This window comes from Mus pahari, chromosome 5, assembly GCF_900095145.1.
Source record: "Mus pahari chromosome 5, PAHARI_EIJ_v1.1, whole genome shotgun sequence".
Classification (NCBI taxonomy): Eukaryota; Metazoa; Chordata; class Mammalia; order Rodentia; family Muridae; genus Mus; species Mus pahari.
The window spans coordinates 107516577-107543007 of record NC_034594.1 but is presented as its reverse complement, the minus strand read 5'-3'; the positions used below and the strand labels follow the sequence as shown (position 1 = coordinate 107543007).

At 52.2% G+C, this 26431-nt stretch overlaps 1 protein-coding gene across 16 annotated transcripts in view; it reads right to left on the bottom strand.

Moving 5' to 3' along the window:
- The window catches only part of Plekha6 (pleckstrin homology domain containing A6), a 143248-nt gene that overhangs the window by 12498 nt on the left and 104319 nt on the right, over positions 1 to 26431 (bottom strand). For 6 of the 16 annotated variants that reach the window (XM_029538950.1, XM_029538952.1, XM_029538954.1 and 3 more), the window contains 17 exons: positions 25849 to 25921; positions 24055 to 24155; positions 20593 to 20795; positions 17889 to 18371; positions 16261 to 16777; positions 15756 to 15842; positions 14729 to 14782; positions 11219 to 11299; positions 10263 to 10331; positions 8809 to 8889; positions 8410 to 8559; positions 7296 to 7391; positions 5854 to 5965; positions 5442 to 5581; positions 4220 to 4369; positions 2799 to 2928; positions 2511 to 2617 (listed from right to left, as the gene is read on the bottom strand). In XM_029538950.1, coding sequence (XP_029394810.1) covers positions 2511 to 2617; positions 2799 to 2928; positions 4220 to 4369; positions 5442 to 5581; positions 5854 to 5965; positions 7296 to 7391; positions 8410 to 8559; positions 8809 to 8889; positions 10263 to 10331; positions 11219 to 11299; positions 14729 to 14782; positions 15756 to 15842; positions 16261 to 16777; positions 17889 to 18371; positions 20593 to 20795; positions 24055 to 24155; positions 25849 to 25921 — 2634 coding nt within the window. The other 10 variants (XM_029538960.1, XM_021197821.2, XM_021197819.2 and 7 more) reach the window with 9 other exon arrangements.

Here is a 26431-nt window from a genome sequence, read left to right as displayed (position 1 = left end):
AACAACAACAACAAAAAAAACCCAAAAACCCGGCCACTCACTGTTGGGGAAGAACACCCTGTAAGAGGACCAGGGATAGCTTGCTGAAAAGACTAAGGCGTGACTGATGACCCAATCAAGCATCTCAGGAGCTAGAAATAGACACTCAAGAAAGCTCCACAGACACCCCACAACACACGGCACGGGTCCCCTTAAGCAGAGCCACATGCACTTGTGAGAACGCTTTCAGGACAAACTGCCAGTTTACAGACAAAATGAAGATGTGGGGGGAAAGCTATCAGATTTCTGGGGGGGGGGGTGAATTGGCTAACAGAACTTCTTAGCTACAAATGTCAGCTACCCCCTCAAGAAAAAGGCAGGCTGACCCCCAGAGAAAGCCTTGGCTACAGACCTTGAGGCCAGAGAGACAGGTCTGGCAATAGGGCTAGTGGAGCCTTCACCCACCTGTAGGCAGGACAGTGAGCCCCCAAAGGCCACAGAACCCGGCTGTGGCTGAGATGTATAGCATTGGGCCAGTGTGCACAAGGCTCTGAGATTGGATTCCCAGCGCTGAGGGGAAAGCTTGCTTGGGACTGGAGATCCCTTTATTCCTTCTCATTTCTCCTTTGGGGACAAGAAGGTTACCTTGGAGCCAGGGAGATAGGTTAGTGGGTGAAAGTGCTCTCTATGCAAGACCAATGACCCGAGTTTGATTCCTGGAAGCCACACAACAAGCTGGATGCAGCTATACCAACCTGTAATCCCAGCACTGCCACGCTGAGATGGGAGGCAGAGCCGGTGGGATCACCTGGACGCTCGCTCACAGGCCAGTTAGCCTGGAGGGTACAGCCCGGCAACAGAAGCACGGGAGACCCTGCCTAACAAGGTGGAAGGGGAGAACTGATCCCTCAATGTTGTCCTCTGACCACCACACATGTACACTGGCATCCACACACACGTAAATGAACAAGTACATAACTTTTCAAAAGAAAGAGTATCTCAACGTTGTTGTGTTTTAGAAGCAGTTGAACCCGTTTTCAAGTTCCACGTGTAGAGAGGAATTCTGCCCCATTGTGAACACTATCTAGGGTCCCATGCCTGCCATGCTAGAGATGATTCAGAGGGTGAGTGGCGGGGCTTATTTTCTCTGTGTGGAGGCCGAGGCACACCGTGCACACATCCGGGTGAGGATACACTCCCCTGTGCATGCCTGGGCAGATGCTAGGGACTGACTCCAAGTGTCTTCCTCCTCAGCTCCTGCTCACTTCTTGAGACAGACTCTCACTGAACCTGCAGCTCACTGTTTCGGCTAGACCGGCTGACAGGGAGTCTCTTGGATATGTCTGTCTTTGCACCCTGGGGTTACAAGAAAATGCTTTCATGCATGGCTTTTATATGGGTATTGGGGGATCTGATCTCAGGTCCCTCTTCTTCTGCAGCAGGAACTTTACCTGCTGAGCCGTCCCTCCAATCCTGTTGGTCTTTGTTTCTTTTTTCCCTTTTAAAGGTTTATTTATTGTTATATCTAAGTAGACTGTAGGTGTCTTCAGACGCACCGGAAGAAGGGTGTCAGATCTCACGACCGATGGTTGTGAGCCGACATGTGGTTATTGGGATTTGAACTCAGGACCTCTGGAAGAGCAGTGAGTGCTTTTAACCACTGAGCCATCTCTCCAGCCATCTTGTCTTTGTTTCTTGAGGCAGGATCTCATCCTGTAATCAAGGCTGGCCTTGAACTCACTGCCTCAGCCTCTTGAGTCCTGGGGTTCTAGGCACGAGCCCCCTGGCCCGGCTGGAGATGGGACTTGAAAATGTGTCTGAGCTAATAATAGATGAGATTTTAGTATTAAGGATAATTACGTTATAAGTTGAGATTTTGGGTTCTTGGAATAGAATGAGCACTTTCCAAGTAGAATGACATGAAATTTGGCACTAGAGTTATTGAATAGTGACCTGAAAAGATTATGTTTAAACCATAGCCCCTCACCCCATGCCTGATACTATGCCCCTTTTTTGGAAGAAGGTTTCTACAGTTGTCATTAAGATCATCATGAATTTAGGGATCCAAAATCCAAAGAGGAATGTCATTACAAGAAAAGGAGGGGACATTACAGAGAGAAGGTGAGGTGGCCCGATGGGTACTAAGCACTGCCGGGAACCACTGTTCACAGGAGAGGCACAGGACAGAGTCTCTCAGATTCCCAAAGGAGCCAACATGGTGGCACCTTGACTTTGGACTTCTGGCCCCCAGAACTGGGAGTTTAAAGTTGTGTTGTTTTAGGTCACTAATCTGTGTGGTAACGTGTCAACTCCCCAGAGTCCTAGGGAACTGACACTGTGTGTGTACTTCATCCTGACCTCTGTTCTCCCAGCTCCTTCCTGCCAACAGCATGCTAGGAGAATGTTAAACACTCTCATGCATTTACGACGCTCACCTTCCTTGACCCTTGACATGTCCACGAAGGACTGTTCTCCCTCCCACATGTTCTACCTTCCTCCCTAGCTCTGGGTTGTGACTAGTGGGCACTTACCCGTGAGGAGAGGCCATTGGTGAGTCCATTCGTGGTCCTCCTCACCACTGCTGATGCTGTCAACTCCTCCTCAGCAGGAGATTTGGTCCGAGGGGGCACAATGCCAACTACAGGGAGACAGAGCAGCCGGGGGGAGAGGGGGAGCCTTGTGGGGAGCAGGGCCAGAGCACCTGCTTCTTAAGGAGAGGCCTGACTGCTTTCCCCACTGCTGCCTAGGGTAGGTGTGCACACTCCTCCAGCACAAGGAAGTCCCTCAGCTTACTTAGGCAAGTATGGGTGGAAGCATACCTTTGTTGAGAGCTGCCTGCTTCTCTGCCTCCACTTCTTGTCTGGTGGGTACCAGGCTGATGTCTCTAGGGGTACCCAGGGGTGATGTCTGGCTCGGGTCTTTCTTGCTTGTCTCATAGCCTGTTTTGGGCTGGGAGGAACGAGTGAGAGGGCAGCTGATGTTAGGGTGAACGCTAGAGATCTGGTTTCCTTAATGCCTTCCTTCAAATCCTTTAAGATGGAGCGAGCAGGGAAACTGTGCAGATAACTAGCTGGTAAGGATGACTCAGAGAGGTCTCTGCCCAACCCAGATAACTTGGAAAGCCTGAAGTCGCACAGATGGTCTGTGGGCTTTAGATCACAGGAGGAGTCAACAGAGTGGGCTACAAATCTTAAGATCTCTGAGGATCCTGCCGGGATCCACACAGACTGTTTCAAAAAGAATCCAGCTGTCCTTGATTCCAGGACTCCAAGGACGTGAAAAAGGTGTTTGCCTGTGGGTTTGCAGAGACTTGAGGTCTCAGACATACTATGAGCAACCTCTTTCTGTTGCACAGTCAGAGATTCTAAGTGTCAAAGAAAATTCAGAACATAAGAATAAAGCTAGAGGGCTGGTGAGATGGCTCAGTGGGTAAGAGCACCCGACTGCTCTTCCAAAGGTCCGTAGTTCAAATCCCAGCAACCACATGGTGGCTCACAACCATCTGTAACGAGATCTGAGGCCCTCTTCTGGAGTGTCTGAAGACAGCTACAGTGTACTTACATATAATAAATAAATAAATCTTTAAAAAAAAAAAAAAAAAAAAAGAATAAAGCTAGAGCCTGAAACCTCAGCAATTACCTAGCCGGAAGCCTAGGTGATAGGTGAGTCTTGTCTACTTCATGGTGTAGCAGCTATGGGTAACACCAACTGTTCTGCCTGTCTGCCTGTCAGCGACACAAACCACATAGAGCAGAGCCTGGCTAACAGGTCTCTCAATAACAAACAACCAAGTCTAACTGTACATTCTGTCTTGACTAGACCCAGGCGAGAAGCCAGAACAGATGTAGGCCTGATACTAGAGGCCCATGAGATGCAGTAAGATCAAGCCAGAGGCAGAACAAGAACAGGAGAGACTGGAGTCTGAGGAGGGCAAGGGGCAGCAGGGACTGGAGAAGTGTCACTCCATCTCCTTTGGGTTAATCATGTTGGTAAGGATCTGAACCCGTGACCATCAGATGCTCATAAGCCAGGGTTAGGTAGGATTGTAATTCATTTTCCCACTACCCCCAGACAACAGAAGGGAAGCTGGCCTGTGAGACTGTTCCCCCAGGGCCCAGAAGGCATAGAGCTCTGAGGGAATGACTGGGAAAATAACCCCAGTGCTCTACCCTGCCCCATACTTGGGTCTTTGCCCCATACTGTACCGTCCCACCCACCAAAACCCAAGGATGCTGGGTACCTGGCCCTTGGCTGTCTCGCCACTTCGATGCCAGGAAGGGGAGTTGGGGTATGGCCAGAAGCGGCTCTCATTGGGGAGTGGAGGGACGGTGGGAGGAGATTCCAGGGGGACGTAGGCTTTGGGGAGGGGTGGCCGAGGTGGGCCAGGTTCCTGAGGCAAGAGAAGCCAGAGCATTAGGAGGAAGAAGAGCAGCCACTGTGAGAGCAGAAGAGAGAGTTAGCAGGAGCCAGATAGTCTTACTCAGGACTGGGCACTGCACCCCACCCTGCCCTGGCAGAGCCCCAGCCCCACTGGCAGCCCTCTGCCTGGCCTGTAGGCCCTACTCACAGAGTCCCTCCTGCCCACCCTTGTATACAGCTCCCCAGCATTCCAAAGCTCCCTCATACATCCCGGCCTGCTAGGACATCCTCATTCTGTGTATCTTTGCCTCCTCTGTCTCTCTTGGGTGCACTCCATTGGGCCTCACAGTATCCAGATGCACCACAGTCCCATTAAGCTCTCCCTGTCTTCCACTGGAGTACCAGAGTCTGAACCATGTGATTCATTGCTGAGGTATAACTGATGTCTCCTGTGGGTTGCAACTATGAACTGGTCCTTGTTAGATGCTGTCTCTCTGAACAAAGGGCCTCAGGGCCTGCCTGGGTACCATTTTTTTTTGTTTTTTTTTGTTTTTTTTTTTTGTTTTTGTTTTTTTGTTTTTCGAGACAGGGTTTCTCTGTGTAGCTCTGGCTGTCCTGGAACTCACTCTGTAGACCAGGCTGGCGTCGAACTCAGAAATCCGCCTGCCTCTGCCTCCTAAGTGCTGGAATTAAAGGTGTGAGCCACCACCGCCCAGCTCTGGGTACCTTTTTAAGCGTTTCCTTCCATCCCATGAGTCTTTACTGACTGACAAGCAAACAGCTCTCTACAGTGAACCTCAACCCCCTCACCTTGGGACACTCCTGGTTTAAATTCCTATCAAGCAGGGGGGAATCTTTACTAACCATCTTGGGGTTCAGGAAGACTTCCTTGTGGGGCAGCAGCTAAAGAGGGCAGGAGGAGATGGGAGTGGGCATAGGGGCAACCCTGAGGGAAAACCAGTGTGAGAATGATTCGGGATACCATGAGCCAAATGCTAAGGATGGGGCCCCTGGGGAAGAGAGAGGAGACTGTGTGTCCTTTCGCGTGATCCAGAGCTGGCCTTCTCGCCCCCCATCTTTCCTGTGCTGTTTTCCCAGCTTACCTCACTGGACCCTGGCTTAGTGGGAGAACCCTGAGAGCCAGACACCATTGAAAAGGGGCTCAGGGGACTGGTAAGGCTGGCAGAACTGAGAGGGCTGGCTGGGCTGTTGGAGCTGTAGGTGGCTGAGGGTCCAAGTCCTCCTGGGGAAACAGAAGAGATGGGTAGAGTCGAGGGAGAACGGCTCGGCGTACACACAGACACAAGGGGTGGAGGAAGGAGAGGAGTCCCTCCATGGATTAGGGTCATAGGCTGGCTGCCAAGCGGAACCCTAGGCAGCGAAGAGAGCAAACAGTTGACACCGTAGCCTCTGATGTGTCAAAGAGAGCCAGCCTGAAGACCCGGGCTCGAGGTTAGCTCTAAAGTCACCCATGGGTCCTTTGGTGTGAGTTGGCAGGGGTGCGGGAGTCCCCACCTCTGTGCTTGGCCGTGTCAGTGCCCCTCGAGGGGTTGTTCTTCCTCAGCCCTTCCATCACGTCCTGGATCCTCCAGATCTCCTTCTGGATTTGCCGACTGAGCACCTCGTTCTGAAACAGTGGTAGAGTGAATCAGGGATGGGCCAGCCCTGCCCTAAACCTAGAGGACCTCCCCCCCCCCCCCCGCATCAGGAAGCTTCAGAACCCTGAGCTCCCACCCACCCGCACATCCCCCTCCTGGGTGGCAATCTTTCTTGTGAGAAGTCTCAGCCTCTTTAATATAAAATGTGTCCACAGAAAAGCCAAGGCCCTAGAAGCAAGAGTGAGGAGCCCCTACTGAACCGCCTGGGGGATCAGGAGATGTGTTCTGTTTTCCAGGGGACAAGATTTCCAGTGCTTTCGGTCTTTGTTTTTGTTCGTTTGTTTTTAATTTTCACATTCCAACAGACATGAGCTGCATTCTATTACAGCTAGCTCACATTCTGAAATCTAACAGCTGCCACTTACTCTGTGTCTTAGTACCAGCCACCACTCCGCATGCTCGTGGGTAATAACTCATCTCATCTCGGCTGCAGGACCCCTCCTGGGCCACCCCCTGAGCCGCACAGCCAGCGTCTAAGGATGGGTCTTTTTGACTCAGAAGCGGGTGCGCTCGCCCACGGCCATCGTCCCTCCTACAATGGGCACACTTAAGGTGCAGCTGGCCCATAGGATGTACCAGTCTCTGGGTCCTCACCACCCTGCCCAGCCCGAGGCAAGCGAGGTGAATTTTGTTATCAGGAGGGAAACAGGGTGCCACCCACATCTGAGGAACAGAGTTTATAAAAATCAGCTGGAGAAGAGGCAGAGCTCCGTCAGAGAAAAGACAAGGGGGAAATAAAACAAAACACAAGTCTCCAATATCCCATCCTCCTTCAAGCCTCCTGCTTTGTACCTACACCCAGAAAGGAAGCCTTGCCGCTTATAAAGCTGCAGAGATAGATCCTGAACTGCCAGCTTCTTCGGTGTCTGCAGAGGTATTTATATCCACATGTCTGTTTTTAAATCCTTTCAGCAACAGAATATCCTGCTTCTAACCTAGGTCTCCTACCTCATTAGCTGCACGCCCTGTGAGTTGAGAAGAATATTCTTACATTGTCATCAAGCTAAAAGTAGTCTTAAGTGACCCGAGAGTTTCTTCCTTTGCTTCCATCTCTCTCCTCGCCCCATCTCTTCCTGTGTCTGTCTGTCTCCTCTCTTATCTTCTCTTTCTCTCGTTCCCTGTGTCTCTGTCTCTTTTTCTCTCTCAGAGTCTGTCTTAAGACCAGAACCTTGTCTTATATTGAAGTGGCTAAATCAAGAAAGGCAGCTGCTTGGGACTCCTTTGCCATCCAGGCTAGAGAAGTTACAGAATAGATCTAGCCCCCTGCCCCACTGCCACCCTCTTGGGGCCCCCTTTCACCTGGATATCCAAGTTGAGCTGTTCCCAAAGTTCATCATGCAGGGCAGAGACCTCCGATTCGAGGCTCTCATACACCACTGTACTGTTGGTCAGTGCCTGCCGGGGAGAGGGTTACTGAGTGTGAGGGTTCATCCAGTCACTTGCCATCCCTCTGGGTGTGTCTGTGAAGGTGCCCCGGAAGAGCTAACTGAGGAGGGAAGGCGTGGTGTCACCACCACACAGGCGTGGGTCCAGGATGAATACAAAGGGCATGGCGAGGTGAACACCACAGTCTCTGCTTCCTGAATGCAGATGCAAGTGACCAGGTAGGTGCCTCGAGCTCCTGCCCACCACACCTTCCCCACAGCGATGGGCTTTCTTCCTTCAGACTGAATGGAAACAAACCCTCCTTGGTGTTTCACTTGCCAAGCATTCTGTCACAGCAGTGCAGTGAGAAAAGACCCAACTAACACACGGAGGAAGCCACCTTCCACAAGTCCTCCCTTCTACAGCTGCAAAGGGGTCTGGGGCTGGGATCCCTGGGGTCCAAAGTCTGGCAGGAAGGGAACAGGCTGAGACATTCAAGGGGAGGCTGCCACCAACCCTCCTTCCTAGGAGGGCCAGGGCACATCCTATGGCGGGCCAGGGCACATCCCATGGCAGGCCAGGGCACATCCCATGGCAGGCTGAAGGAAAAGCTGAATCTGTTCCCATAGAGATCACCCCTCTCTCCTGGGCTGGGCTTTCCTGGGCTACTGGTACTCAAACAAGCTGTGTTGAATGAAGGATCTGCCTCAGTTCCCCTGCTGACAGCAGCAAGCCAGCCAGAGCCTACTTCAGCAAGGCAGAGGGCAAAGTGGGCAGCCGATGGGTTAGACAAGCCGAGGAATCCAGTAACCCTCAGCGACACACTGCCCCCAAAGAATCCAGGGACAAACGCAGCCTGTGGGTGACAAGCTCGCTCGCTCTCTGAGGGGAAGCGCTTTGGAATGAACAGGAAGGCAAACGTGCTGTCTGTGCATGCCCTCTGCTGTAGGGGTGCCCTTGCAGCACCCCGCTTCTTCGGTCTTAGGAGTTATCCAGGTCAGGGCAGCACAAAGGGGAGGCCAACAGCCACAGCCCCTGCCCCGGTTACCGTGGTCGCCTGTGACAGCTCCACCCGGATGTTGATGAGCTGGTTCTGCAGAGATTCCTTTTTGTGCAGTAGCTTCTCTGGGTAGGCGGGCTGGCTTCCAAACATTTCCAGCTCCTGGTGGGTTCCCATCAAGGCACTTTCAAGGCTCTCCTAAGGAAAGAAGGGAGGTGTCATGAGCTGCAACGTGACCTTCTCTAGGGTCTTTGACAGCAGATGCCTGAGCCCCTGGTAGTTCAATCAGACAACTTAGCAGAGGCTATCCCCATAGCACTACTGTCCCCAGGAGACAAGAAGTCTGAGGAAGACAAAGACCCACCAGCTTTGTAAGGACAGAGACAGCATCGCACACCACCACGCCCACGCCAGTCCCACCCACAAAACACCCCAGCCGCTGCTCACCTTCTCCGCCCGCAGCTGCTGCACCAGCCGCTCCTGCTCCCTCACTACCTTGTTCTGCTCACACAGCTTGCTCAGCAGCTTCTGGGGGGCCCAGAGGAAAGAAAGAAAGATGATGAAGGATGTGGGTTGATGGGGACTTGGGAATTGGGTTGGCAGGGCCCAGCCTCTGGATACCGCCACTTTTCCCAGTCAAGGAACCTGGGCCTTCACCGTCACCTTGGAGGCTCTGGGAAAGAGCATGGTGGATCTCCATCTTAGGAAATGAGATGTGATGATTCTCTGAGTAGGGGTGGGGAGTCAAGCGCATCCCTATCCTACTGTGGGGATACAGTGCCCAGAGGATGGCGAAGACAGTGTGGTCTCACCTCCTCAGCTGGGGTTGGGGACAGGCAAGGTTTGGGAACCAGCAGTCTTATAAGCAATGTAACATGAACCAGCCCCTCTGCCCCACAGGGCAGCCCAGTCTCCCTTATCCTGAGACTCCTGAGTTCTCTTTTTCTAAGGTTACAGTTCTCAGCCTGTGGGTAGAGACCCCCGCAGGGGTCACATATCAGATATCCTATATATCTGACATTTACATTACAATTCATAACAGGCAAAATCATAGTTATGAAGTACCCATGAAATAATTTTATGGCCAGGGGTCACCACCACATGAGGAACTGTCTTAAAGGGTTGCAGCCTTAGGGAGGTTGGGAACCAGCTGTAACATCTCAGGATGGCTGATGGAAGCCCTCTTAGCTTTGGTCCTTGCCTGGAGAGACCGGCCCCGCCCCCAGACCTCTCAGGCATGGATCCACTGCTGAAGCGAGGTCAGTGGTAATGAAGAGGCCACAGGCAGAGCCTGCTCTCTTCTGGAGAGTTTTCCACATCCTCATCTCTAACTCATGTCTTCCCCTCCATCTTCTTCCTACCAGGCCAAATCTTGCCCTTTGAGGCTTCTCATTTCAAGGCCTTTCTCTCTGGCTACCTGTTTTGTCCTTGACCCACTCATTGGTCCCATTTGGTGAATGGATTTGATATTGCCATCTGATGCCACCTGGGGTATCCCACTGCTTGATGCTCCTGATGGCAGACACAGACCATATCCTGTGTAGCAGCTTGCAGTGTCTACCACAGGCTCGGCACAGAACAGACTGCGTTACCATCTAACAGAGCCTAATTCTTGGCCCTAAGCCGATCCCACTGCTGTAGATAGGGGCCCGAAGCTTGGTATAGAAGCATGAAGCAGAGTGAGAGGTGAGGGTGAGGTAGGGCCATGTCCAAAAGGAGAAGCCGAAGGAGGAGGAAGCACACTGTGTTGTGGTCCTGATGAGAGGAGGTGAGTCAAATGGATGAAACGCCACCAGGAGAGGGAGGGGGATGGAGGAAAAGCCCCATGGGGGAAAGCAAAGATGAAGACGACAACATGAGGAACACGTCGTGTCAGAGGGAGCAGGGAGAACTGCCCTTACATCCGTGTCTTGCTCGTTTAGCTTGAAGGTGTGGAGGCCATCCCGGAACACCTCTGGGTATGCAGGGACCTGCAGGAACACGAGGTCGGTTACTGCAGCAGGGGCAGACGAGGCTGGGTGAGTGGCAGAGCTGACATCACAATCCCGTTTCCTTTCTGCCAGAGACCACTGCCCGTCATGCCTGACACTTCTGTGCCAGGGTCTTAGGTCCTCTGGCTGGAGCTGGGAAGGCTGTGACGGTGCAATCTAGAGTTCATCCTGATCCTGATTGATTGTCTGTGGCTGATTCGGGAGAGGTTGACCACATGACCTGTGTCCCCTGTCCCCTGGTGGAGGCCTGCTGGAAGGCAGAGCTCTCTGCATGGTAACAATCATGAAGATGCCAGTGACCCCTGGGCAGTTTGTAGAGACCAGTACTCGAGAGCTTGGCAGGAAAGAGCATCGGAAACCCGGAGAACCGCTGTCCATGTAAACCGAACACGCCGATTGCTGCACCCACACTAAGCCAGGACTGGCAAGATTCCAAAGGCATGGAGTGGGGAGAGGGGCAGTGAGTGCTGCCTTGACAACGCAGCAGTCATTCTATCCTGTTTACAAACCCCTGACATCCTCCCCTCATGCCCCAGCCCCCGTAATATCTGTCAAGAGCATAGAAAACATGAACCGGGCATCCCGGGCATTCATGCAGGTTTGTAATCCTCAGCATGCAGGAGACGTCACTGTTCGCTGTTTGATGGCTCAGGAAATGCACCCTGAGTTTATCTATGAACGTGAAGAATGGAGGCCTCATGGTGGGGCTGGGGAGAAGATCGGGCAGAATCTGTGTTACAGGAGATGAGGCCTGGCGGGTGAATGGATTGGGTGAGGCGGGCCTCATCCCACATGGTGTGACCCAGTCATGCACAAGCAGCTGAGATGGCACTGACAGGGACCATGCTGGCAGGCAGAGGCCTTACTTGCATGAAGAGGTGGGCCCTGGGAGAGGAGTTCTCCACCATTCGGTTCACCATGCTGATGAGAGTCTCGCTCTCGCTCATCTGCAGCGGAGGAAGGAACGGACGGACGATTCACTCAGCCCTGGCTACGGCTGTCTCCCCACACCCCCCTGTGGCTCTCTGCAGGAAACAGGGGAGGGCAGCTGCTTTGGGGGAGCCTCCAGCACCCTTACTTTGGCCTTGCCACTTTTTACCCTGTGAACTGTTTCTGGACCAGTCTTGATGTCCTCATGCAAATGTCACGGCAGGGTGCCAGGAGGCCACTGGACCCTGCAAGGCCCAGGGACTCTGTCCCAGGGGTGTCGGGCCACACTGGCCAAGCTGTCACCTCCTTCCCATTCCTCACACTGCTTTAGATGAAGCCCACACGGTGGGAAAGCCAGTCTCCTCACATTGACACTAACCTGAGCTACACCGGCAAACCTGGCACCTACTCTCTGCACGGCACCCCATCCCCACCCCCAAGCCTCCTGAAAGATTACTAAACAGTTTCCAGAGCTGGGCTGGCAGCATCCATGAGGATTGAGGATGGCACTGGGAAAGCAAACAAGGAGGTCAAGACAAGTGAGCCATGTTAAAGGGACACCAGATGTCGGAGCGCTGCTCTCTGCCACGTCATCGTTTAATTTCAAGGATCATTGGGAAAGTGGAAGGGGATGTACTGAAGTGGGGAGGGAGGGGAAAAGAGAGGGAGGAAAGGCCAACCAAACTAATCAGTTGTCCTCACATGTCCACCGGTCCCACAGGGAGAGGATCAGAAATGAAACTGTCAGGGAACGTTCTTGGCTGTGTCCCTTTAACTGAGTGGTTCACAGCAGATGGTAGGAGAAGACAGAAGGGGGGTGTATAGGGGAAGCTTCGGGGCTACACAGTAACAAGGGATGCTCTTCCGGGGTCAGAATTTTATCCACGGCCTCCCCAGTCTTCTCTTCCTCTTACCCTTTTGAGGCAATACCCCACACAGCTTTGTTTCTGCCATGCTGTGGCCAGAGTAAGGCAGCCCATGTCCCCGTTCGCAATCTACAGCATTCTAATTTTTAAAAAATAATTTTCTTTTTACTTTATATGTGCATTTTGCCTGCACATATGTCTGTGTACCGTGTGCTCACAGAGGACTGGAGAGGACATTGGATCCCCTGGAACTGGAGTTCTAGGTGTTTGTCAGCTGGCACATGGGTGCTGGTAACCAAATCTGGGCCCTCTGTGCTCTTCGCTGTAGAACCATCTTTCCAGCCCCTGATATGTCATAGTTTCAAAGGCTCTCTACTACCCAATTTTTCTACTCCTGTAAGCCCAGTTAGGGTTTTTCCTTGGTGTCAAGGCTTCAGGAGGGCTTACAGTATAAGGATGAGCACAGGAGTTACAATATCAATATGCCAGACTCCTTATTTAGTCTAAAGATCTGAAGTCAGTCCAGCTCTACTACTTAAAGAGGCTGTGTGTGCATGTGTCTGGGTGTACATGCTTATGAGAGCATAGTGGACAAAGGAGACCAGACTCTCCCTGGGCACCCCCCGACCTTGTTTCTTTCCCCAAAGAGGTTTGCTGTAACAGTGCCCCACAGAGAGCTCCCGCATGCTTTCCGATCTGATTCTCTCACTACTCTGCAGAAGAGCAGGCGCTGCTATGTCTGAATACAAAGAACCAGGAGGACCAAGTGACATCTACCAGTGCTGTTCAGCATGGCCCCACCTGGCTGTGCCCAGCCCCTCATCATACAGGATTGGCTCTAAGAATATTATCCCATAGGCAGGAAGGTAATCCAGAGATGAGTTCTGAAGACCCTAGCAGTCTGTCCCCTCTGAAAGAGCAAAAGCCACTCTGTGTTAAATGATTGGACAGCCAGCCATTGTGGGCAGGGTGAAGTTAGCACAATGCTACAAGGAGGACAGTCTGCTTGGGAAACCAGTGGTGACACTCTTGAGTCCTCCCCACTTCAAGGCATTATAGGTCTTGCTTCCCTCTGGGAGGACATAGCACTTTCCAGCCATGCTTGGGAGAGGGCATCCTGGGATCCATCCCCACATGGCCCAGGATGCTTACAGCATGAATATAATACACTACTTTTGGAACAAGAATGGACGCTCTGTGAGGGCCAGGAGCTGGCCCTGCTGACTAAACTCTGGCAATCAGTGCTTCCCACTGCCTAAAGGCTTTGACAAAGATGATCTCACCATAATAGGGAAGCCATGGGAGATGACAGGTCACATGACTGTTACTGGATGAACATAAGAGTCAGAGCAGTGAACATGGTCACCTCGAGGTCATGCTTCTGCCTGGAGATTTGTGAGTATGAACTTGCCCTGATGAGATTTGATCCTAGCCTTGTCTCCTCTCAGATTCCCAGCTACAAGCTGGGTTAAAACCTAAGCTCTGCTATTCACTGTCTGTGTCCTTAGCATATTTCAAAATCTCTCTGTGCTTCATTTCCTTTATATAAAATAGGATAATCACAGTTCCCATTCTGTAGAATTATTACAAAAAATGAAAGAATTGTGATCTCTTCTATTCAAGTCTAAATAAGGAGGAAACACCAACTATGGTGGCTGCTGTTATTATTATCATTATTATTGTTACTACTAACACCATTATTACTACTATTGAGACAGGGTTTCACCACATAACTTTCCTTGGCCTGAAACTTCAAACTTAGAGATCCAGCTGCCTCTGCCTCCTGAGTGTTGAGATTAAAAGCATGCGCCATCACCTCAGTTATTCTTAATATCATCACTATGATCATCTCTACCACTGCAGGCTGCATCCCAGGACAATGATGTGGACTTCCAGACTCCCTGTGGTTTGTAGCACATATTTACTAGTAGATGGGTTCACTGGCAACCTGTCTAGACCAAGTGTTTCCAGATGGCTCCCTGTGGAATTAAAAGGCAAAGGAGCAAAGGGGAAAGGCCTGGAGACAGCACAAGGCAGCCAACAGTGTGTGTGTCTCACTGGGGTATTCGCTACCTGGTCAGTGTGCTCTGTCAGCCAAGCTGGGCTGGCACCACTGTGCCTCTGAGGAACTAACAAATGTATGGAATTGATAACGTTTTCTAAACCATTCTAGGACAAGTCTGTAGGTCCTCAGTTGGTCACAACAGAGCTTATCAATGCTCAGTGGGAATGGATATGAGTTCCCAGATCCAGGTATAACTAAATCCCTGACATCTCAGGGCCAGCCTTGTCTCTGCTCTCTTCCCACCTGCCTCTGAGGGCGGTTCCACGCGGGCTGAGCACTGAAGGCTGCAGACAGTGGTGGTTAATTATTCACATGCCCATGGCTACACTTCCTTCCTGAGGACATCCCCAGCTGCCCGTGAGGGATTCGGAGGGGGAGGAGATGAGGGAGCAAAGCCACTTTGTTGGTTCCTGGTGACACCAACAAAGGTTGTTCAATGGCTGGAGGATGTTAGGGACAGGGAGGAGGAGACAGGACAGGGATATGGGATGGCGAGGGGCACCAGCTCTGCCTACCTGCTGGTCCAAATACTCTAGGTTTCTTTGCAACTGAAGATCTAAAAGTTCATCCTACCCGGAGCCCGAGGCCAAAGGGCCAACCAGCAACACAAACAAACAGGAACACACAAAAGAAAACGATAAAAAAAAAAAAGAAGAAGAAGAAGCAGAGTAGTTAAGAGTTAGCTAGGCATGGATAAAAAAAAAAAGTCTCTCTGTCATGTCCTTTAAATGGTTCTGAGGTAGAAGGGGACAGGAGCACAGGCAGGTGGAAGGAGGATGAGGGACATTCTCTCCCAGTTCTGTTACCTCTGTCCCCACCCTGCAAAGCTGATGAGAAGTGTTTCCAATTGTTCTAGGAAAAATGGGCTGTTTCTGGAAAGGGGCGTTTGCTGTGGATCAAGGCTTTGGAGTCTGCACAGTCGAGTGAGCATCAGTGCGGACAGTGGCTACCCGGCCATCCACCCAGCCTCCTTCACCCTGGCCTCCCTGGCCGGGGATGGGGCAGAGGTTCTTTAGTCCCCAGCCCATTTCTTGGAGTAACACATTCCAGAAATAAGTAGAAACAGCAGAAAGGGGAGACACACAACGTGGTGCACCCTTTCTTCCTCAGTCAGAACCCTGTCCCTTTCCTCTCTGGTGGCATTCCAAACAAAGGCAAGCTTGACACCAAGGGGGAAAGTTGACATGCTCTACCCTCAGAGTCCTAGCCTGACTGCACCCAGCTCACTCCTAGCTAGCCCTGGCCCCTCCTCTTGTATGCTGGTGAGAGGAGCTGCTCTAAGGGCCTGAGGGCCTGAGGGGCAGGGGGGCACACGCTCTCTGCTCTGTGCCACGGAGAAGGAGCAAGTGGCCCCAAACTCTGTCCTGGGGCCCTTGAAGCCTGGTGGGAAAGGAGGAGGTAACCAGAGACTTCTAAAAAAAAAATACGTGGGCCAGGCTCTGGGCCCACAGCATCCTGGGTACCTGCCCCAGCTCAGCTCCACCTTGGGTGGATGCAGGAGAGGAGGTCCTGAGATGGAGTGGGAGAGAGTAGAGGACGTACCATCTTATCGTGGACCGTGGGGGATGATGGGTAGTTGTAGGGGAACAGTCCTGCAGGGACTGGTCGCCTGTCTCCCAGGTAATCATACTGGAAGAGAAAGGGGATTGCAGAGGTGAGAGAATACGGCTGGGATGTGGACTTCCCCACCAACTAAAGTTCAAGGTTAAGGGCATCTATATTCTGCCCCAGAGCAGAGTTCAAACTGAAATGCATAGCAACCCCATTCACAACCATCTGAGTCCTCAAGATTGGAAGTCAGACCTTCTCTGTCCTCTTAGACACGGCACAATTTTCAGCACAACCTGGGAATGGGCACAGAGAGCATGGTTCCTGTCTAGAGCTCAGAACAACCCCCAAGGCAACATTTTAGGGATGGTACCGCAGGCCAGGATTCCCTAGGCAGATTCCTGGCTTAGCAGGCCATATCCCAGATAGCCCAGCATCTCTCATCTCCAGAGCTTCTCAGCAGATGGTCTCAGCGGGGAGGGATGGAGTGGTAGCTCACCTTTGGGGAGCTGATGGATCGCCTCATCACGTAGGCAGCAGGATCTGCATAGATGTCCTCACTGCGGGGTGGCAGCCGATCAAACCGGGCGCTAGGTGAACGCACCGGGGAATAGATGCGGGCACGGCTGTAGGAGCCCTGGCTGGGTGAGCGGGGCACAGAATGGGACCGGGGCTGCAAGGACAGGCGGCGCAGGGAGCCAGAGGCAGCATCCAGCTCATCATAATAGACTGGCTGTCGGGAGGGGCTGGGGATCCAAACGGTGCCATCCTGCCGCCCGTAGCTGGTGGATTCCTTCCATTCATGAAGCTGGTAAGCGGGTCCACCCCCATTCCGGAAGGAGTGCCGCTTGTCCTCCAGGGCCCAGGGTGGACTAACCCTATCGTAGGCTGGCATGGAGCAGATGCTGTCTGGCCGCACCCCTGGTGGGTAGTACTGGTAATCGTCAGGATACTGGGAGGAGTAGGGACTGTAATACTCAGGGACCCGGCGGGGCATAGGGTAGAACCTTGAAGGGCTGAGAGAGAGAGAGGCCATTATAAGGACATATCTCTACCCACCTGTGCACCCCAGTCACTCCCCCCCCCCCCAGTCCTCCAGCTCAGAGTACAGGCTTGAAAAGATGACTGGAGCCACTGCCCAGGCAGGATCTAGGCGTATCCTAGAGGTGAGAACAAGTCCTATCCTTGAAGACTGTACCATTCAGAGTTCAATCTGTGACTCTTTAAAAATGAAATGTCCCAGAAGACAGCTCTAGGACTTTTTTTGCCATCTACATCTGAGTGTGAACAGATTTGCAGGGTCCTTTCCGAAACAGGAGGTAGAAGAAATACGATATCAGAGCCGGGAGGTCCCTGGGACTTATAAACGCCCAAGGACCTCATCGCCAACAATGAGATATTAACCATCTAGAAAGGTAAGCTGCTCCAGGATCTCTCCTGAGGCTGTACCCACAATCTCCAGGGGTCCCTACACGCTGAGCTCATTTGCCCTGACAAACACTATCAAGCTCAGTAAGTCTCCCTGAATATTTGAAAGGCCGTCATCAGATAAGTCCGTTTATTTATCCGTGGGGCAAACTGGTCATCAAGGAACACCAACAGGAAGAGTGAGGTACCGGTTTTCTTAAAACAGTGTAAGTCATTTGGCTCCTAGTGAATAGCAGCACTGAATTCAGATGTCGCAGGATTTGCAGCATGGGTCGGGGGTTAACCAGAACAGCTTTAGGGCTGCCTGACTTCTGACTACTGAATACCCTAGGTACACTGCCTCTCCTCTCTTGTCTCTGTCTATCTCTGTCTCTTGTCTCTCAGTTTGAGACAAGGTCTCATATAGCACAGGCTAGCCTCCAACTTAATTTGTAGCAGAGGATAGCCTCAGAACTCCCGATCTTCCCACCTCTGCCTCCCACATGCTGAGAGTACAAGAATGTGCCACCACGGCCAGATCTGTGCTTTCTTTTGAAGGCAGCAGACCACCAGAGGCAAGGATTTGGACGAAACGAGAATCAGCTTTCCTGCACAGGCAGCTTCCAGAAGGTTCCCAATAAAGCAATGTCTCATAAGTTGCTCCCTCCCACCCCCATCCCCTCACCCTAGCTATAACATACTACCTCCAGGCCACCTCACCTCCGAAGGTCTTCGGGTGGGGGCACCCCTCGGCGCAGGTTCACCCACTGCTGAAGCTGGTTCATAGAGCTTTTGCGCTGGGCAATTTTGTCAGGGTCACTACGTGGTGGAAAGCTCCGCCGCTGTCCCCCAGAGTCCCCATCATGAGGTGGGAAAGCTGTGCTCCCTGGTCGGCTTGGGGAGCTATACTGCCAGCCATTGGGCTGAGCAGGGTGCTCCCCACCTCCTGGAACCCTCGGGCCATCGGGGTAAGGACTGCCAGGCTCTGAGGCTGTCTCAGGTCCAGATGGGAGGCCATTGGCTTTTACCAAAGGCTCTTTCTTGACTTCTGGCCTCTCAGGCCTGCGCTCAGCCTTCTCACAGCCCCTGCCGTCCCCCTCCCCTCGGGTCTTGGCCTCAGGCTCTGGCTTGGTGAGATTGTTGTGGGGTGGCTGCTGATGGTGTTTGCTGGGTGGGATGTTCTCCGAGTCTGGCTTCTCGAGGCTGCAGGAGGCCAAGGTAGAGGTTGTCAGTCAGTAGTCCCGGCCCAGCAGTGTGAGACGGGGCAGGGGTAAGTGGGTTGGGAGGAGTGAAGAAGAGGCAGAGAGGCAGTGGTGTAACTGGGGCAGGATGACACCCAATTCTACTTCCTAAATCCTGGGCTTTGCTTTATTGCTGGGCAATGATCAGATAAACTCAACCAGGATTGTTACCAATCCTAAATCTGATAGAGGACTAATATCCAATATATACAAAGAGCTCAAGAAGCTGGACTTCAAAATTCAAATAACTCCATTAAAAATGGGGTACAGAGCTAAACAAAGAATTCTCAACTGAGGAATACCGAATGGCTGAGAAACACCTGAAAAAATGTTCAACATCCTTAGTCATCAGGGAAATGCAAATCAAAACAACCCTGAGATTCCATCTCACACCAGTCAGAATGGCTAAGATTAAAAATTCAGGTGACAGCAGATGCTGGCGAGGTTGTGGCGAAAGAGAAACACTCCTCCATTGCTGGTGGGATTGCAAGCTTGTACAACCACTCTGGAAATCAGTCTGGCAGTTCCTCAGAAAATTGGACATAGTACTGCCGGAGGACCCAGCAATACCACTTCTGGGCATATACCCAGAAGATCTTCCAACTGGTAATAAGGGCACATGCTCCACTATGTACATAGCAGCCTTATTTATAATAGCCAGAAACTGGAAAGAACCCAGATGTCCCTCAATAGAGGAATGGATACAGAAACTGTGGTACATTTACACATTGGAGTACTACTCAGCTATTAAAAACAATGAATTTATGAAATTCTTGGGCAAATGGATGTATCTGGAGGATAGCATCCTTAGTGAGGTAACCCAATCACAAAAGAAGTCACTAGATATGCACTCACTGATAAGCGGATATTAGCCCAGAAACTTAGAATACCCAAGATACATTTTGCAAAACACAAGAAAACCAAGAAGGAAGACCATCGTGTGGATACTTCATTCCTCCTTAGAATAAGGAACAAAATACCCATGAAAGGATATAGGTACAGAGACAAAATTTAGAGCTAAGATGAAAGGATGGACTATCCAGAGACTATCCCACCCGGGAATCCATCATCAGCCACCAAACCCAGATACTAATGCACATGCCAGCAAGATTCTGCTGAAGGGACCCTGATATAGCAGCCACTTGTGAGCCTATGCCTTGCAAACACAGAAGTGGATGCTCACAGTCAGCTATTGGATGGAACACAGGGCCCCCAATGGAGGAGCTAGAGAAAGTACCCAAGGAGCTGTAGGGGGCTGCAATCCTGTAGGTGGAACAACAATATGAACTAACCAGTACCCCCTGAGCTCGTGTCTCTAGCTGCATATGTAGCGTTTCTCCATGGCCCGGGCTTCAGTTCCTGCCTCCAGGCTCCTGCTCTGTGTTCCTGCTCTGAGTTCCCTGCTTTTGGTCAGTGTTTATCACAGCAGCAGAAACGCAGACCTGTGTAGTCTCTTTTCTTCCTAGCAGATCTGGGAGGTGATGAATAAAGGCCTAGCCACGCGTAGAGATGGACCCTTGAGACAACTTCTCCTTGGAGCTTCCTGTCAAGCTTCCTTGATGACACACTGAGGGTTAAACATAGCCAGACCTGAAGTCTACACAGGAAGAGCCTTTCTAAACTCAGGCCAGACCTGAGCCCTTTCCTCTGGGTCTCCATTCGTCTGCACACAGGGGAAGGAGAGGTGGGCACTGAGCCAGCGAGTGACAGGCACTGTGGGCTGAGTGCTGTGTTTTCACACACAATCTGCAGGACAAATCCAACTGCTAGATTTGAGAAGAGAAAAATCAGGTCCTGAAAGGTTAAGTCACTCACCCTGAGGTCACACTATGGCCAAGTGACTAACCTGTGATTCAAACCTGATTGCATTTTCCTCCAACGTGTTTGACGCAAACAGCCTGGGTCAGCTAGCGAATGGCCCTCACCTTTGGCTCCTAGCCAAGCTTCCGGAATTCTCCGCAGGCTCTCCCCCAGCTCAGAAAGAGGAGGAGGAACTGATCAGGGGAAGTGAGATTCAGGCTCTGCAACCCGCTGGCCAGACCTCCTGCCTAGGTGAGGGAATGTGGTCCTCACTCCCTCCAGATGTTCAAATCCACAGAATGGGCCCAGCGCTGGCATAAAGTGGAGTACTTCTGAACATCTTTCTCTCTCTCCTTTCCTCAATGTCTGCACCAGGTACTCACCTGTGCCGCACGGGCTGAGGCACTGACTTCTGGGCTGGAGGGATCTGGACCCGAGCAGCCTCGCCCATGGCCTGGATCCAGGCCTCCTGCTCCTCGGGGCTCTCAGCACTGAAGAAGTAGGTGCGGACTCCAGCGTGCTCAGCCTGTGGGGAGAGGCAGTGCGTGGAACTGGCCCCAGCCTCATCTACCCAGTGAACAGTCACCTGCAGGGAAAGGGCACCCACAGGAGGGGCAGTCAGTCAGGCCGTTCTCAGCACTCAGCTTCTCCCCAGAGGAGCTAAGGAGCTAGGAAGGAGGGTGGAGTGCAGCCGCCTCCCATGTACCTGACATGAGAGGTCTCTGAATACTACCTAAAAGCCCAGTCACCAGGAAGGCAAGCCTATGTCCCCCGCCTGAAGTGGCTGTAAGCAAGAGGGACAATTACCACATCCTCTCTCCCCTTTGATTCCACCTTTGTGATAACAAAATTACCACAGGGCTGGAGGAGTTGCTCCCCTAAACAGGACCATCGCAAACCCAGCTTCACTACTGAGAGGCTGGCCCTACGCCTTCCTCGAGAGGAAACACCTGAACCCCTATCCTCGGCATGCAGGGCACAGGCTAGCAAACGGTCGGAACACTACCTAGTTGACGGCTGTGAGCAGGCACAGCGGGCTGGAACCCAGAAGAGAGCTCCTGTCCAGAGGAGGGGGTCCTCATGCGGCCAGAAGAAGAGGCAGAGACAAGCCAACCGACACCAGAGGAAGAGACAGACCAGACAGTGAGGAGACAGGACAGGTATTATGGGTAGTTCCCTTCTCGTCGGTGACACCACCCAGGACAGCACTCAGCAGTGCCCAGCTCAGCCCGACAGGGGATGGAGCACTCAGGGCTTGCACTATGGGAAAACCCGGGCTGTGGTGGGCAGTGAGTCAGGGAGCCCCAGCATCATCTCCTGCTCCTCCCCTGGCAGACAAGTTGCTATTCTGCTCCAGCTTAAATGATACAACCACTGAAGGGTGATAGGGGAGAGGGACTAGCCAGATTCCTTCTGGGACCTTAGCATACTCCTCTGGTGACACCCTCAACTCCTTAAAAAAAAAAAAGTAATTAAAATTTACATCACCTAACAGGGGGCTCCAGATGTTCTTAAGGAGTCTCACTCATCCCAGCCTTGGCTCCCTTGAGTGCTAACCCATAGGATAAGTTGATGGGAGTTGAAGGGAAAAGGCCAGGCCCCTCTGGCTCAACTCAGGCCTCTCCTGAACAGCCAAGTCATGCCCTCACCCTTCCAGCGTTTCTGGGACCAACCGTCAGGTGACTCCCTTCACTGTGTCCCACATGCATTTCCACCTTCACCCTTCCCCAGTGTGGAGTTTGTGGGGACTGGATCCCAGGCTTCCTCTCTCGGGCTAGACCCTGCCCTTCAGCAGAGAGCCCAGCAGGAGGCAGAGCTGCTGAGTTCTTAGAGGGGCAGTGCTGATGGACAGTAAGGGAGCTGTCAAGAGGGCAAGGAGGCTGCTGGGACTTGAGACTGAATAGCAGTGCCCAGGGTCCAGTATAGCCCTCTGGGACAAGAGCACAGGGTTAGCATGGTGTCGTGGGAGACAGAGACGAGGCTGGTGATGTGTGGTGGGGCAGGCGGGAATCAGCAAATGAATCTGTTCATTCCATGAGTACTCGGTGAGCAACCTGTGTACCCCAGCTTGCTGGCCAGGGGGCCCCAATGACAAGGAAGATAGAAATTACACTAGGGCTTAGTCACACTGGGGACAAAACATGCCACGAGGAACAAGGCACAAACAGCCTCAGGACCAAATGCTTGTGACAGGAGAAGGCAGAGGGCCTGGGAAAAGACAGGGCTATTGATGGAGTGCAGGGAGGGGCACCAGCTTCTAAGAACGGAGCTGGAGACTTGAGGGTGTGGACAGAAGAAGCTAAGGCATTCAGCTGTAGCCAGGCAGGGACAGTTCCCGGCTCCTCATTATTTGCCATCCAAGACTTGTGCTTGGTGGTCACAACAGGACAAGCCTGCTGTCTGTCTGTCTCGGCTCCCCTCCCTTCCCTGGGGATGAGACACTGAATAGCACCAGTCAGAACCCTTTGTAGGCCACTGAGCATAGCTATCACATGGGGGCCTTAAAGAGGCAGAGCCCTACTTGGGGCAAGGAGGAGGGCTGCGGGGGGGGGGGGTCTGGTAGGCACGGGAGTGATCTCGCTAGGCTCCGCAGCAGGGTGTGTATCAGTCACTCTAGGACGTTTATCTGATGCCTGCAGCAGGCACAGTTCCAGTTTGGAGTGTGTGGCGCTGACAGGTCTGGTAGGAAGGGCGAGACAGGCTGTGGATGCTGTGTGGGTGCGAATGTGTCTGTGTCGCGGGACTGTTGGTTACACAGCCTGCTCCTATTTTTTCCAGCTACAACCCAGGTCCCTGGAGTCAGAGTTGTATTAACTGTTCCTTCTATTCACACCTCTGCCATCCCAGCCCCTGAGACGATGGAAACTAATTATGTGCCAAATATGTCCTCTCCTCTCTCCCTGGCAGGCTCTGTGTAGGGTGCCCACCTCTTTCATCAGAATCTGAAGGGCAGAGAGAGCCTTGGAAGCTCAGACATCAGCCTGGTGTGACCTGTAATTTCTGTTCTGTCTTTAATGGCAGTGTTGAGTTTTAAGGGCTTTGGACTGCAATTCTCAACGGGAGGAGGGGACTTTATTCTAAGGCATGCAGAATTGATATTATTACTTCATATTTTGAAAAAGAGACTAGGGTACTCTGCATCACAAAACACAAAGGGCACGGGATTTTTATAGTTTTTAATGGGTCATGAATTTTTAAATGTGGAAAGCTACTGGCCTAGGAGGAGCCAGCTGCAGGCACAGCTTTGCTGAGCAGGTCCCCCAGGGTTTCTGAGGGAGGGACACTGAGCGGGAGGAGAGTCCCATTTTCCTGCGCACGTGTTCTCTCAAACTGTTGTCTACATGGCCAGGGGTGCATCTCAGGGCATCCACAAAGGCCCTGGGTTCTATCCCCAACTCCACAAGACTAAAACAAAATTCAACTTGTAATATTCTCTAAAGATTAAAACTTGAGTAAGTTTGACTGGAGGGAGGGTTCCTGCATATCCCTGGGCTCAAAACAGAAAAGAAACCTCAAAAACCCACCCACCAGAGCTCAGCTCAGAAGAGGGGCCCGCTGCTGGGCAAAAGGTACAGAAGGTTCAGGACACGATTTTCTTCCCTGGGGAAATTGAGCCATCACAGAGACACAGCTCTATTGGCCCACCTATGCCATATATACCCACCAGGCCTCTGAAAGAAGAGGGAACCCCAGCATGGCCTCACTTTGCCTCCCAGCCACCCTGGTGAGTCTAAGGGCCACGACCTGCCCCCGTCTGGGCCACCACACAGGGCGTCCTACCCCACCCAGGTTCTAGAAGAGCAGGTGCCCTCCTTTCCCCACCTGGGAGAGGAAGCCCAGCTGACCTTAAACGTGTGCTTCCGACTGATGTTGTCTGAGGGCTGCACGGCTGCCACCCGGAAGCTCAGCAGGGGAATGCTGCCCAAGATGCTCTCCTGCTTCTCATCTGTTGGGGAAACGGGGGTGCAAGGGTGTGTGCGTGCACGCGTCCATGCGTGTGCACCCTCACACATACACGTGCACGTCTGCATGCATGCCCATGCCCATGCGTGTGATAGAGTGGTCCTGACACAGAAGGAAGGGCAAGAAGCTACGATAGATAGCAACAAAATATTCCGTGTCTCCTATGGCTTTTCAGACATAAATGTTCACTTTATGTAAGGCCCATTCAATGCCTTACTAGACCCCAATACTCCTAAATGGCCCGAGAAGAGGATCTCCTTGTCCCCCATTGTCAACAGACAGGTTAAGTGACCTCTGCTTCCCAAGTACTGGGACTAAAGGTGTGCCCAGCTGACATGCCCACCTTAGCGCGGGCTCCTCCCTCCTCCAGAGCAGGGTGCTGCAAAATGAGGCTGTTCTGTTTCTCCACGTGCTCCCCCTCTTGTCCTCCTATTTTCTGGCGTGTGCCAAAGCGGCACAGATGCCCCAGCTAAGCAGGTGCTTGTGCCGGGCTCTCAAACCTCTAGCCTCCAGACCCTGAGGCAAAAATAAACCTCTCTTCTTTATGAATTACACAGCCACAGAAAATTGATGAATATGGGTATCCTGAGACCATCCCTCTGTGGCTCATGAGCATCCGGGTATACCCTGCCCTTCTCTTCAGGGATCCTGACTGTTCCTTCAGTCCTGTCCCAGGCTAGTTCTAGGGCAAGGAAATTTTCTATTCCTTAGTCCTAGACCTTTCCTCTGTCCCTGACCCTGTACCCATAGCCTCTGCTTGCTGACAATTCAGGAAGAGCAAGCAGCTCCAGGGTGGAGGGTGAGCCAGCTCAACTGCTGTTTGTCAGAGTTAATGATTCACCACACTGCCCCCAGGAGGCTGGAGGAAACCAGCGCTTCCTCCCTGTGGATATGTGAAGCTCTCTTGCTTAGACATCACCTGTGCCCACCCCTCCCATTGCAGCAGCCTGATATGATGTCACCATTACTGCTATTAGCCCTGCTTGGGTCATTTGTGCTCCCACCGACACGTGTTACCGTGTACACTTTAGAATAACTTCCTAGAGGAGACTGTGACAGAGTTCATTAGATCTTTGCCCTCATGTTGGGGCAGGGGAGCCTCATGTGAATGTAGGGGTGACAGAGAAGGTTGAGCCAGGGCCATTTGTTTACCCAGCGTTGCCTGAGCATCTTTCCTGCTACAGAGCTTTCGGTGTTGTGGACTTCCCAGTAAACGAAATGGTATAAACATTCTTATATTCTGGGTCAGCGTACATATTCTGCTGGGCCACGGGGAAGATCAACACCAGCCTCTACTAGAGCAGTAACTAGAATCCTCCTCTTCTTCTTCCTCTTCCTCCTCTTCCTCTTCTCCCTCCTCCTCCTCCTCCTCCTCTTCCTCTTCCTCCTTTTCCCCTTACCCAGGAATCTCACTATCCAAATGTCTGCCCTGTTCACCTGCCGTATCATCGGTTAGGATCCAGAACTAGTGCCTTCCGGATAAGTATGGATTGCTAGGAACTGAATGAGTTCATGAATAGGTCTGAGACTGGGCTGCCACAGCCTCCTACTGCTAGGAACCTGCCTGGAGAGACCCACCAGCCAATGACCTTCCAAAGCAGAACCCGACAGCAAGACAGGATGAGTCAGAATGGTCCCTGGCTTCCCCTACCCTGGCAGCGCCAGGGCACACTCACCTTTGTAGTAAAAGAGGCAGCGATCCACCAGGACAAACCAACGCTTATTCCACTGCTTCACCCCGGAGCTGGCCTGCAGGGCACACAAACAGACAGATGGGAAGGCCATGAGGGGGTGTAGAAGGGGAGGCAGCCGCAGTCAGGGAGCTCTGCGCTAGTTACAAGGACATCCTGGCTCTGGCTGCAGCGCGGCCACTAGCACGTGGCAGCCAACTCCCTTGAGATCTCAGATGCTGGGAACTGACATTAGATTATTGCCTGTGACTTTCCAGTTCTGTCATCCTGGTGCTCTGGGTCCCTCTGGGGAAGATAAAGGGGGCAAAATGTACCCCAGAATGAGCTAGTAGAAGAGCAGACGAAAATACAGCAGTGGCCAGCCAGGGAAAGGTTGGTAAACCCCAGGACTGAAGCCACCCCACCTCCACACAGCAAAGAGATGTGCAGAGAATGTGCCCTGTAACTCTGCTGGGACTAGTGGCGTGGTGTATCTCAGAGTCACAGCTTCTCCCCATCAGGAATCTCATCTTGGAGCCCCAAATTCGACACTAGATAACTTTGGGGAGGATTTCTTTCTTTTTCCTTT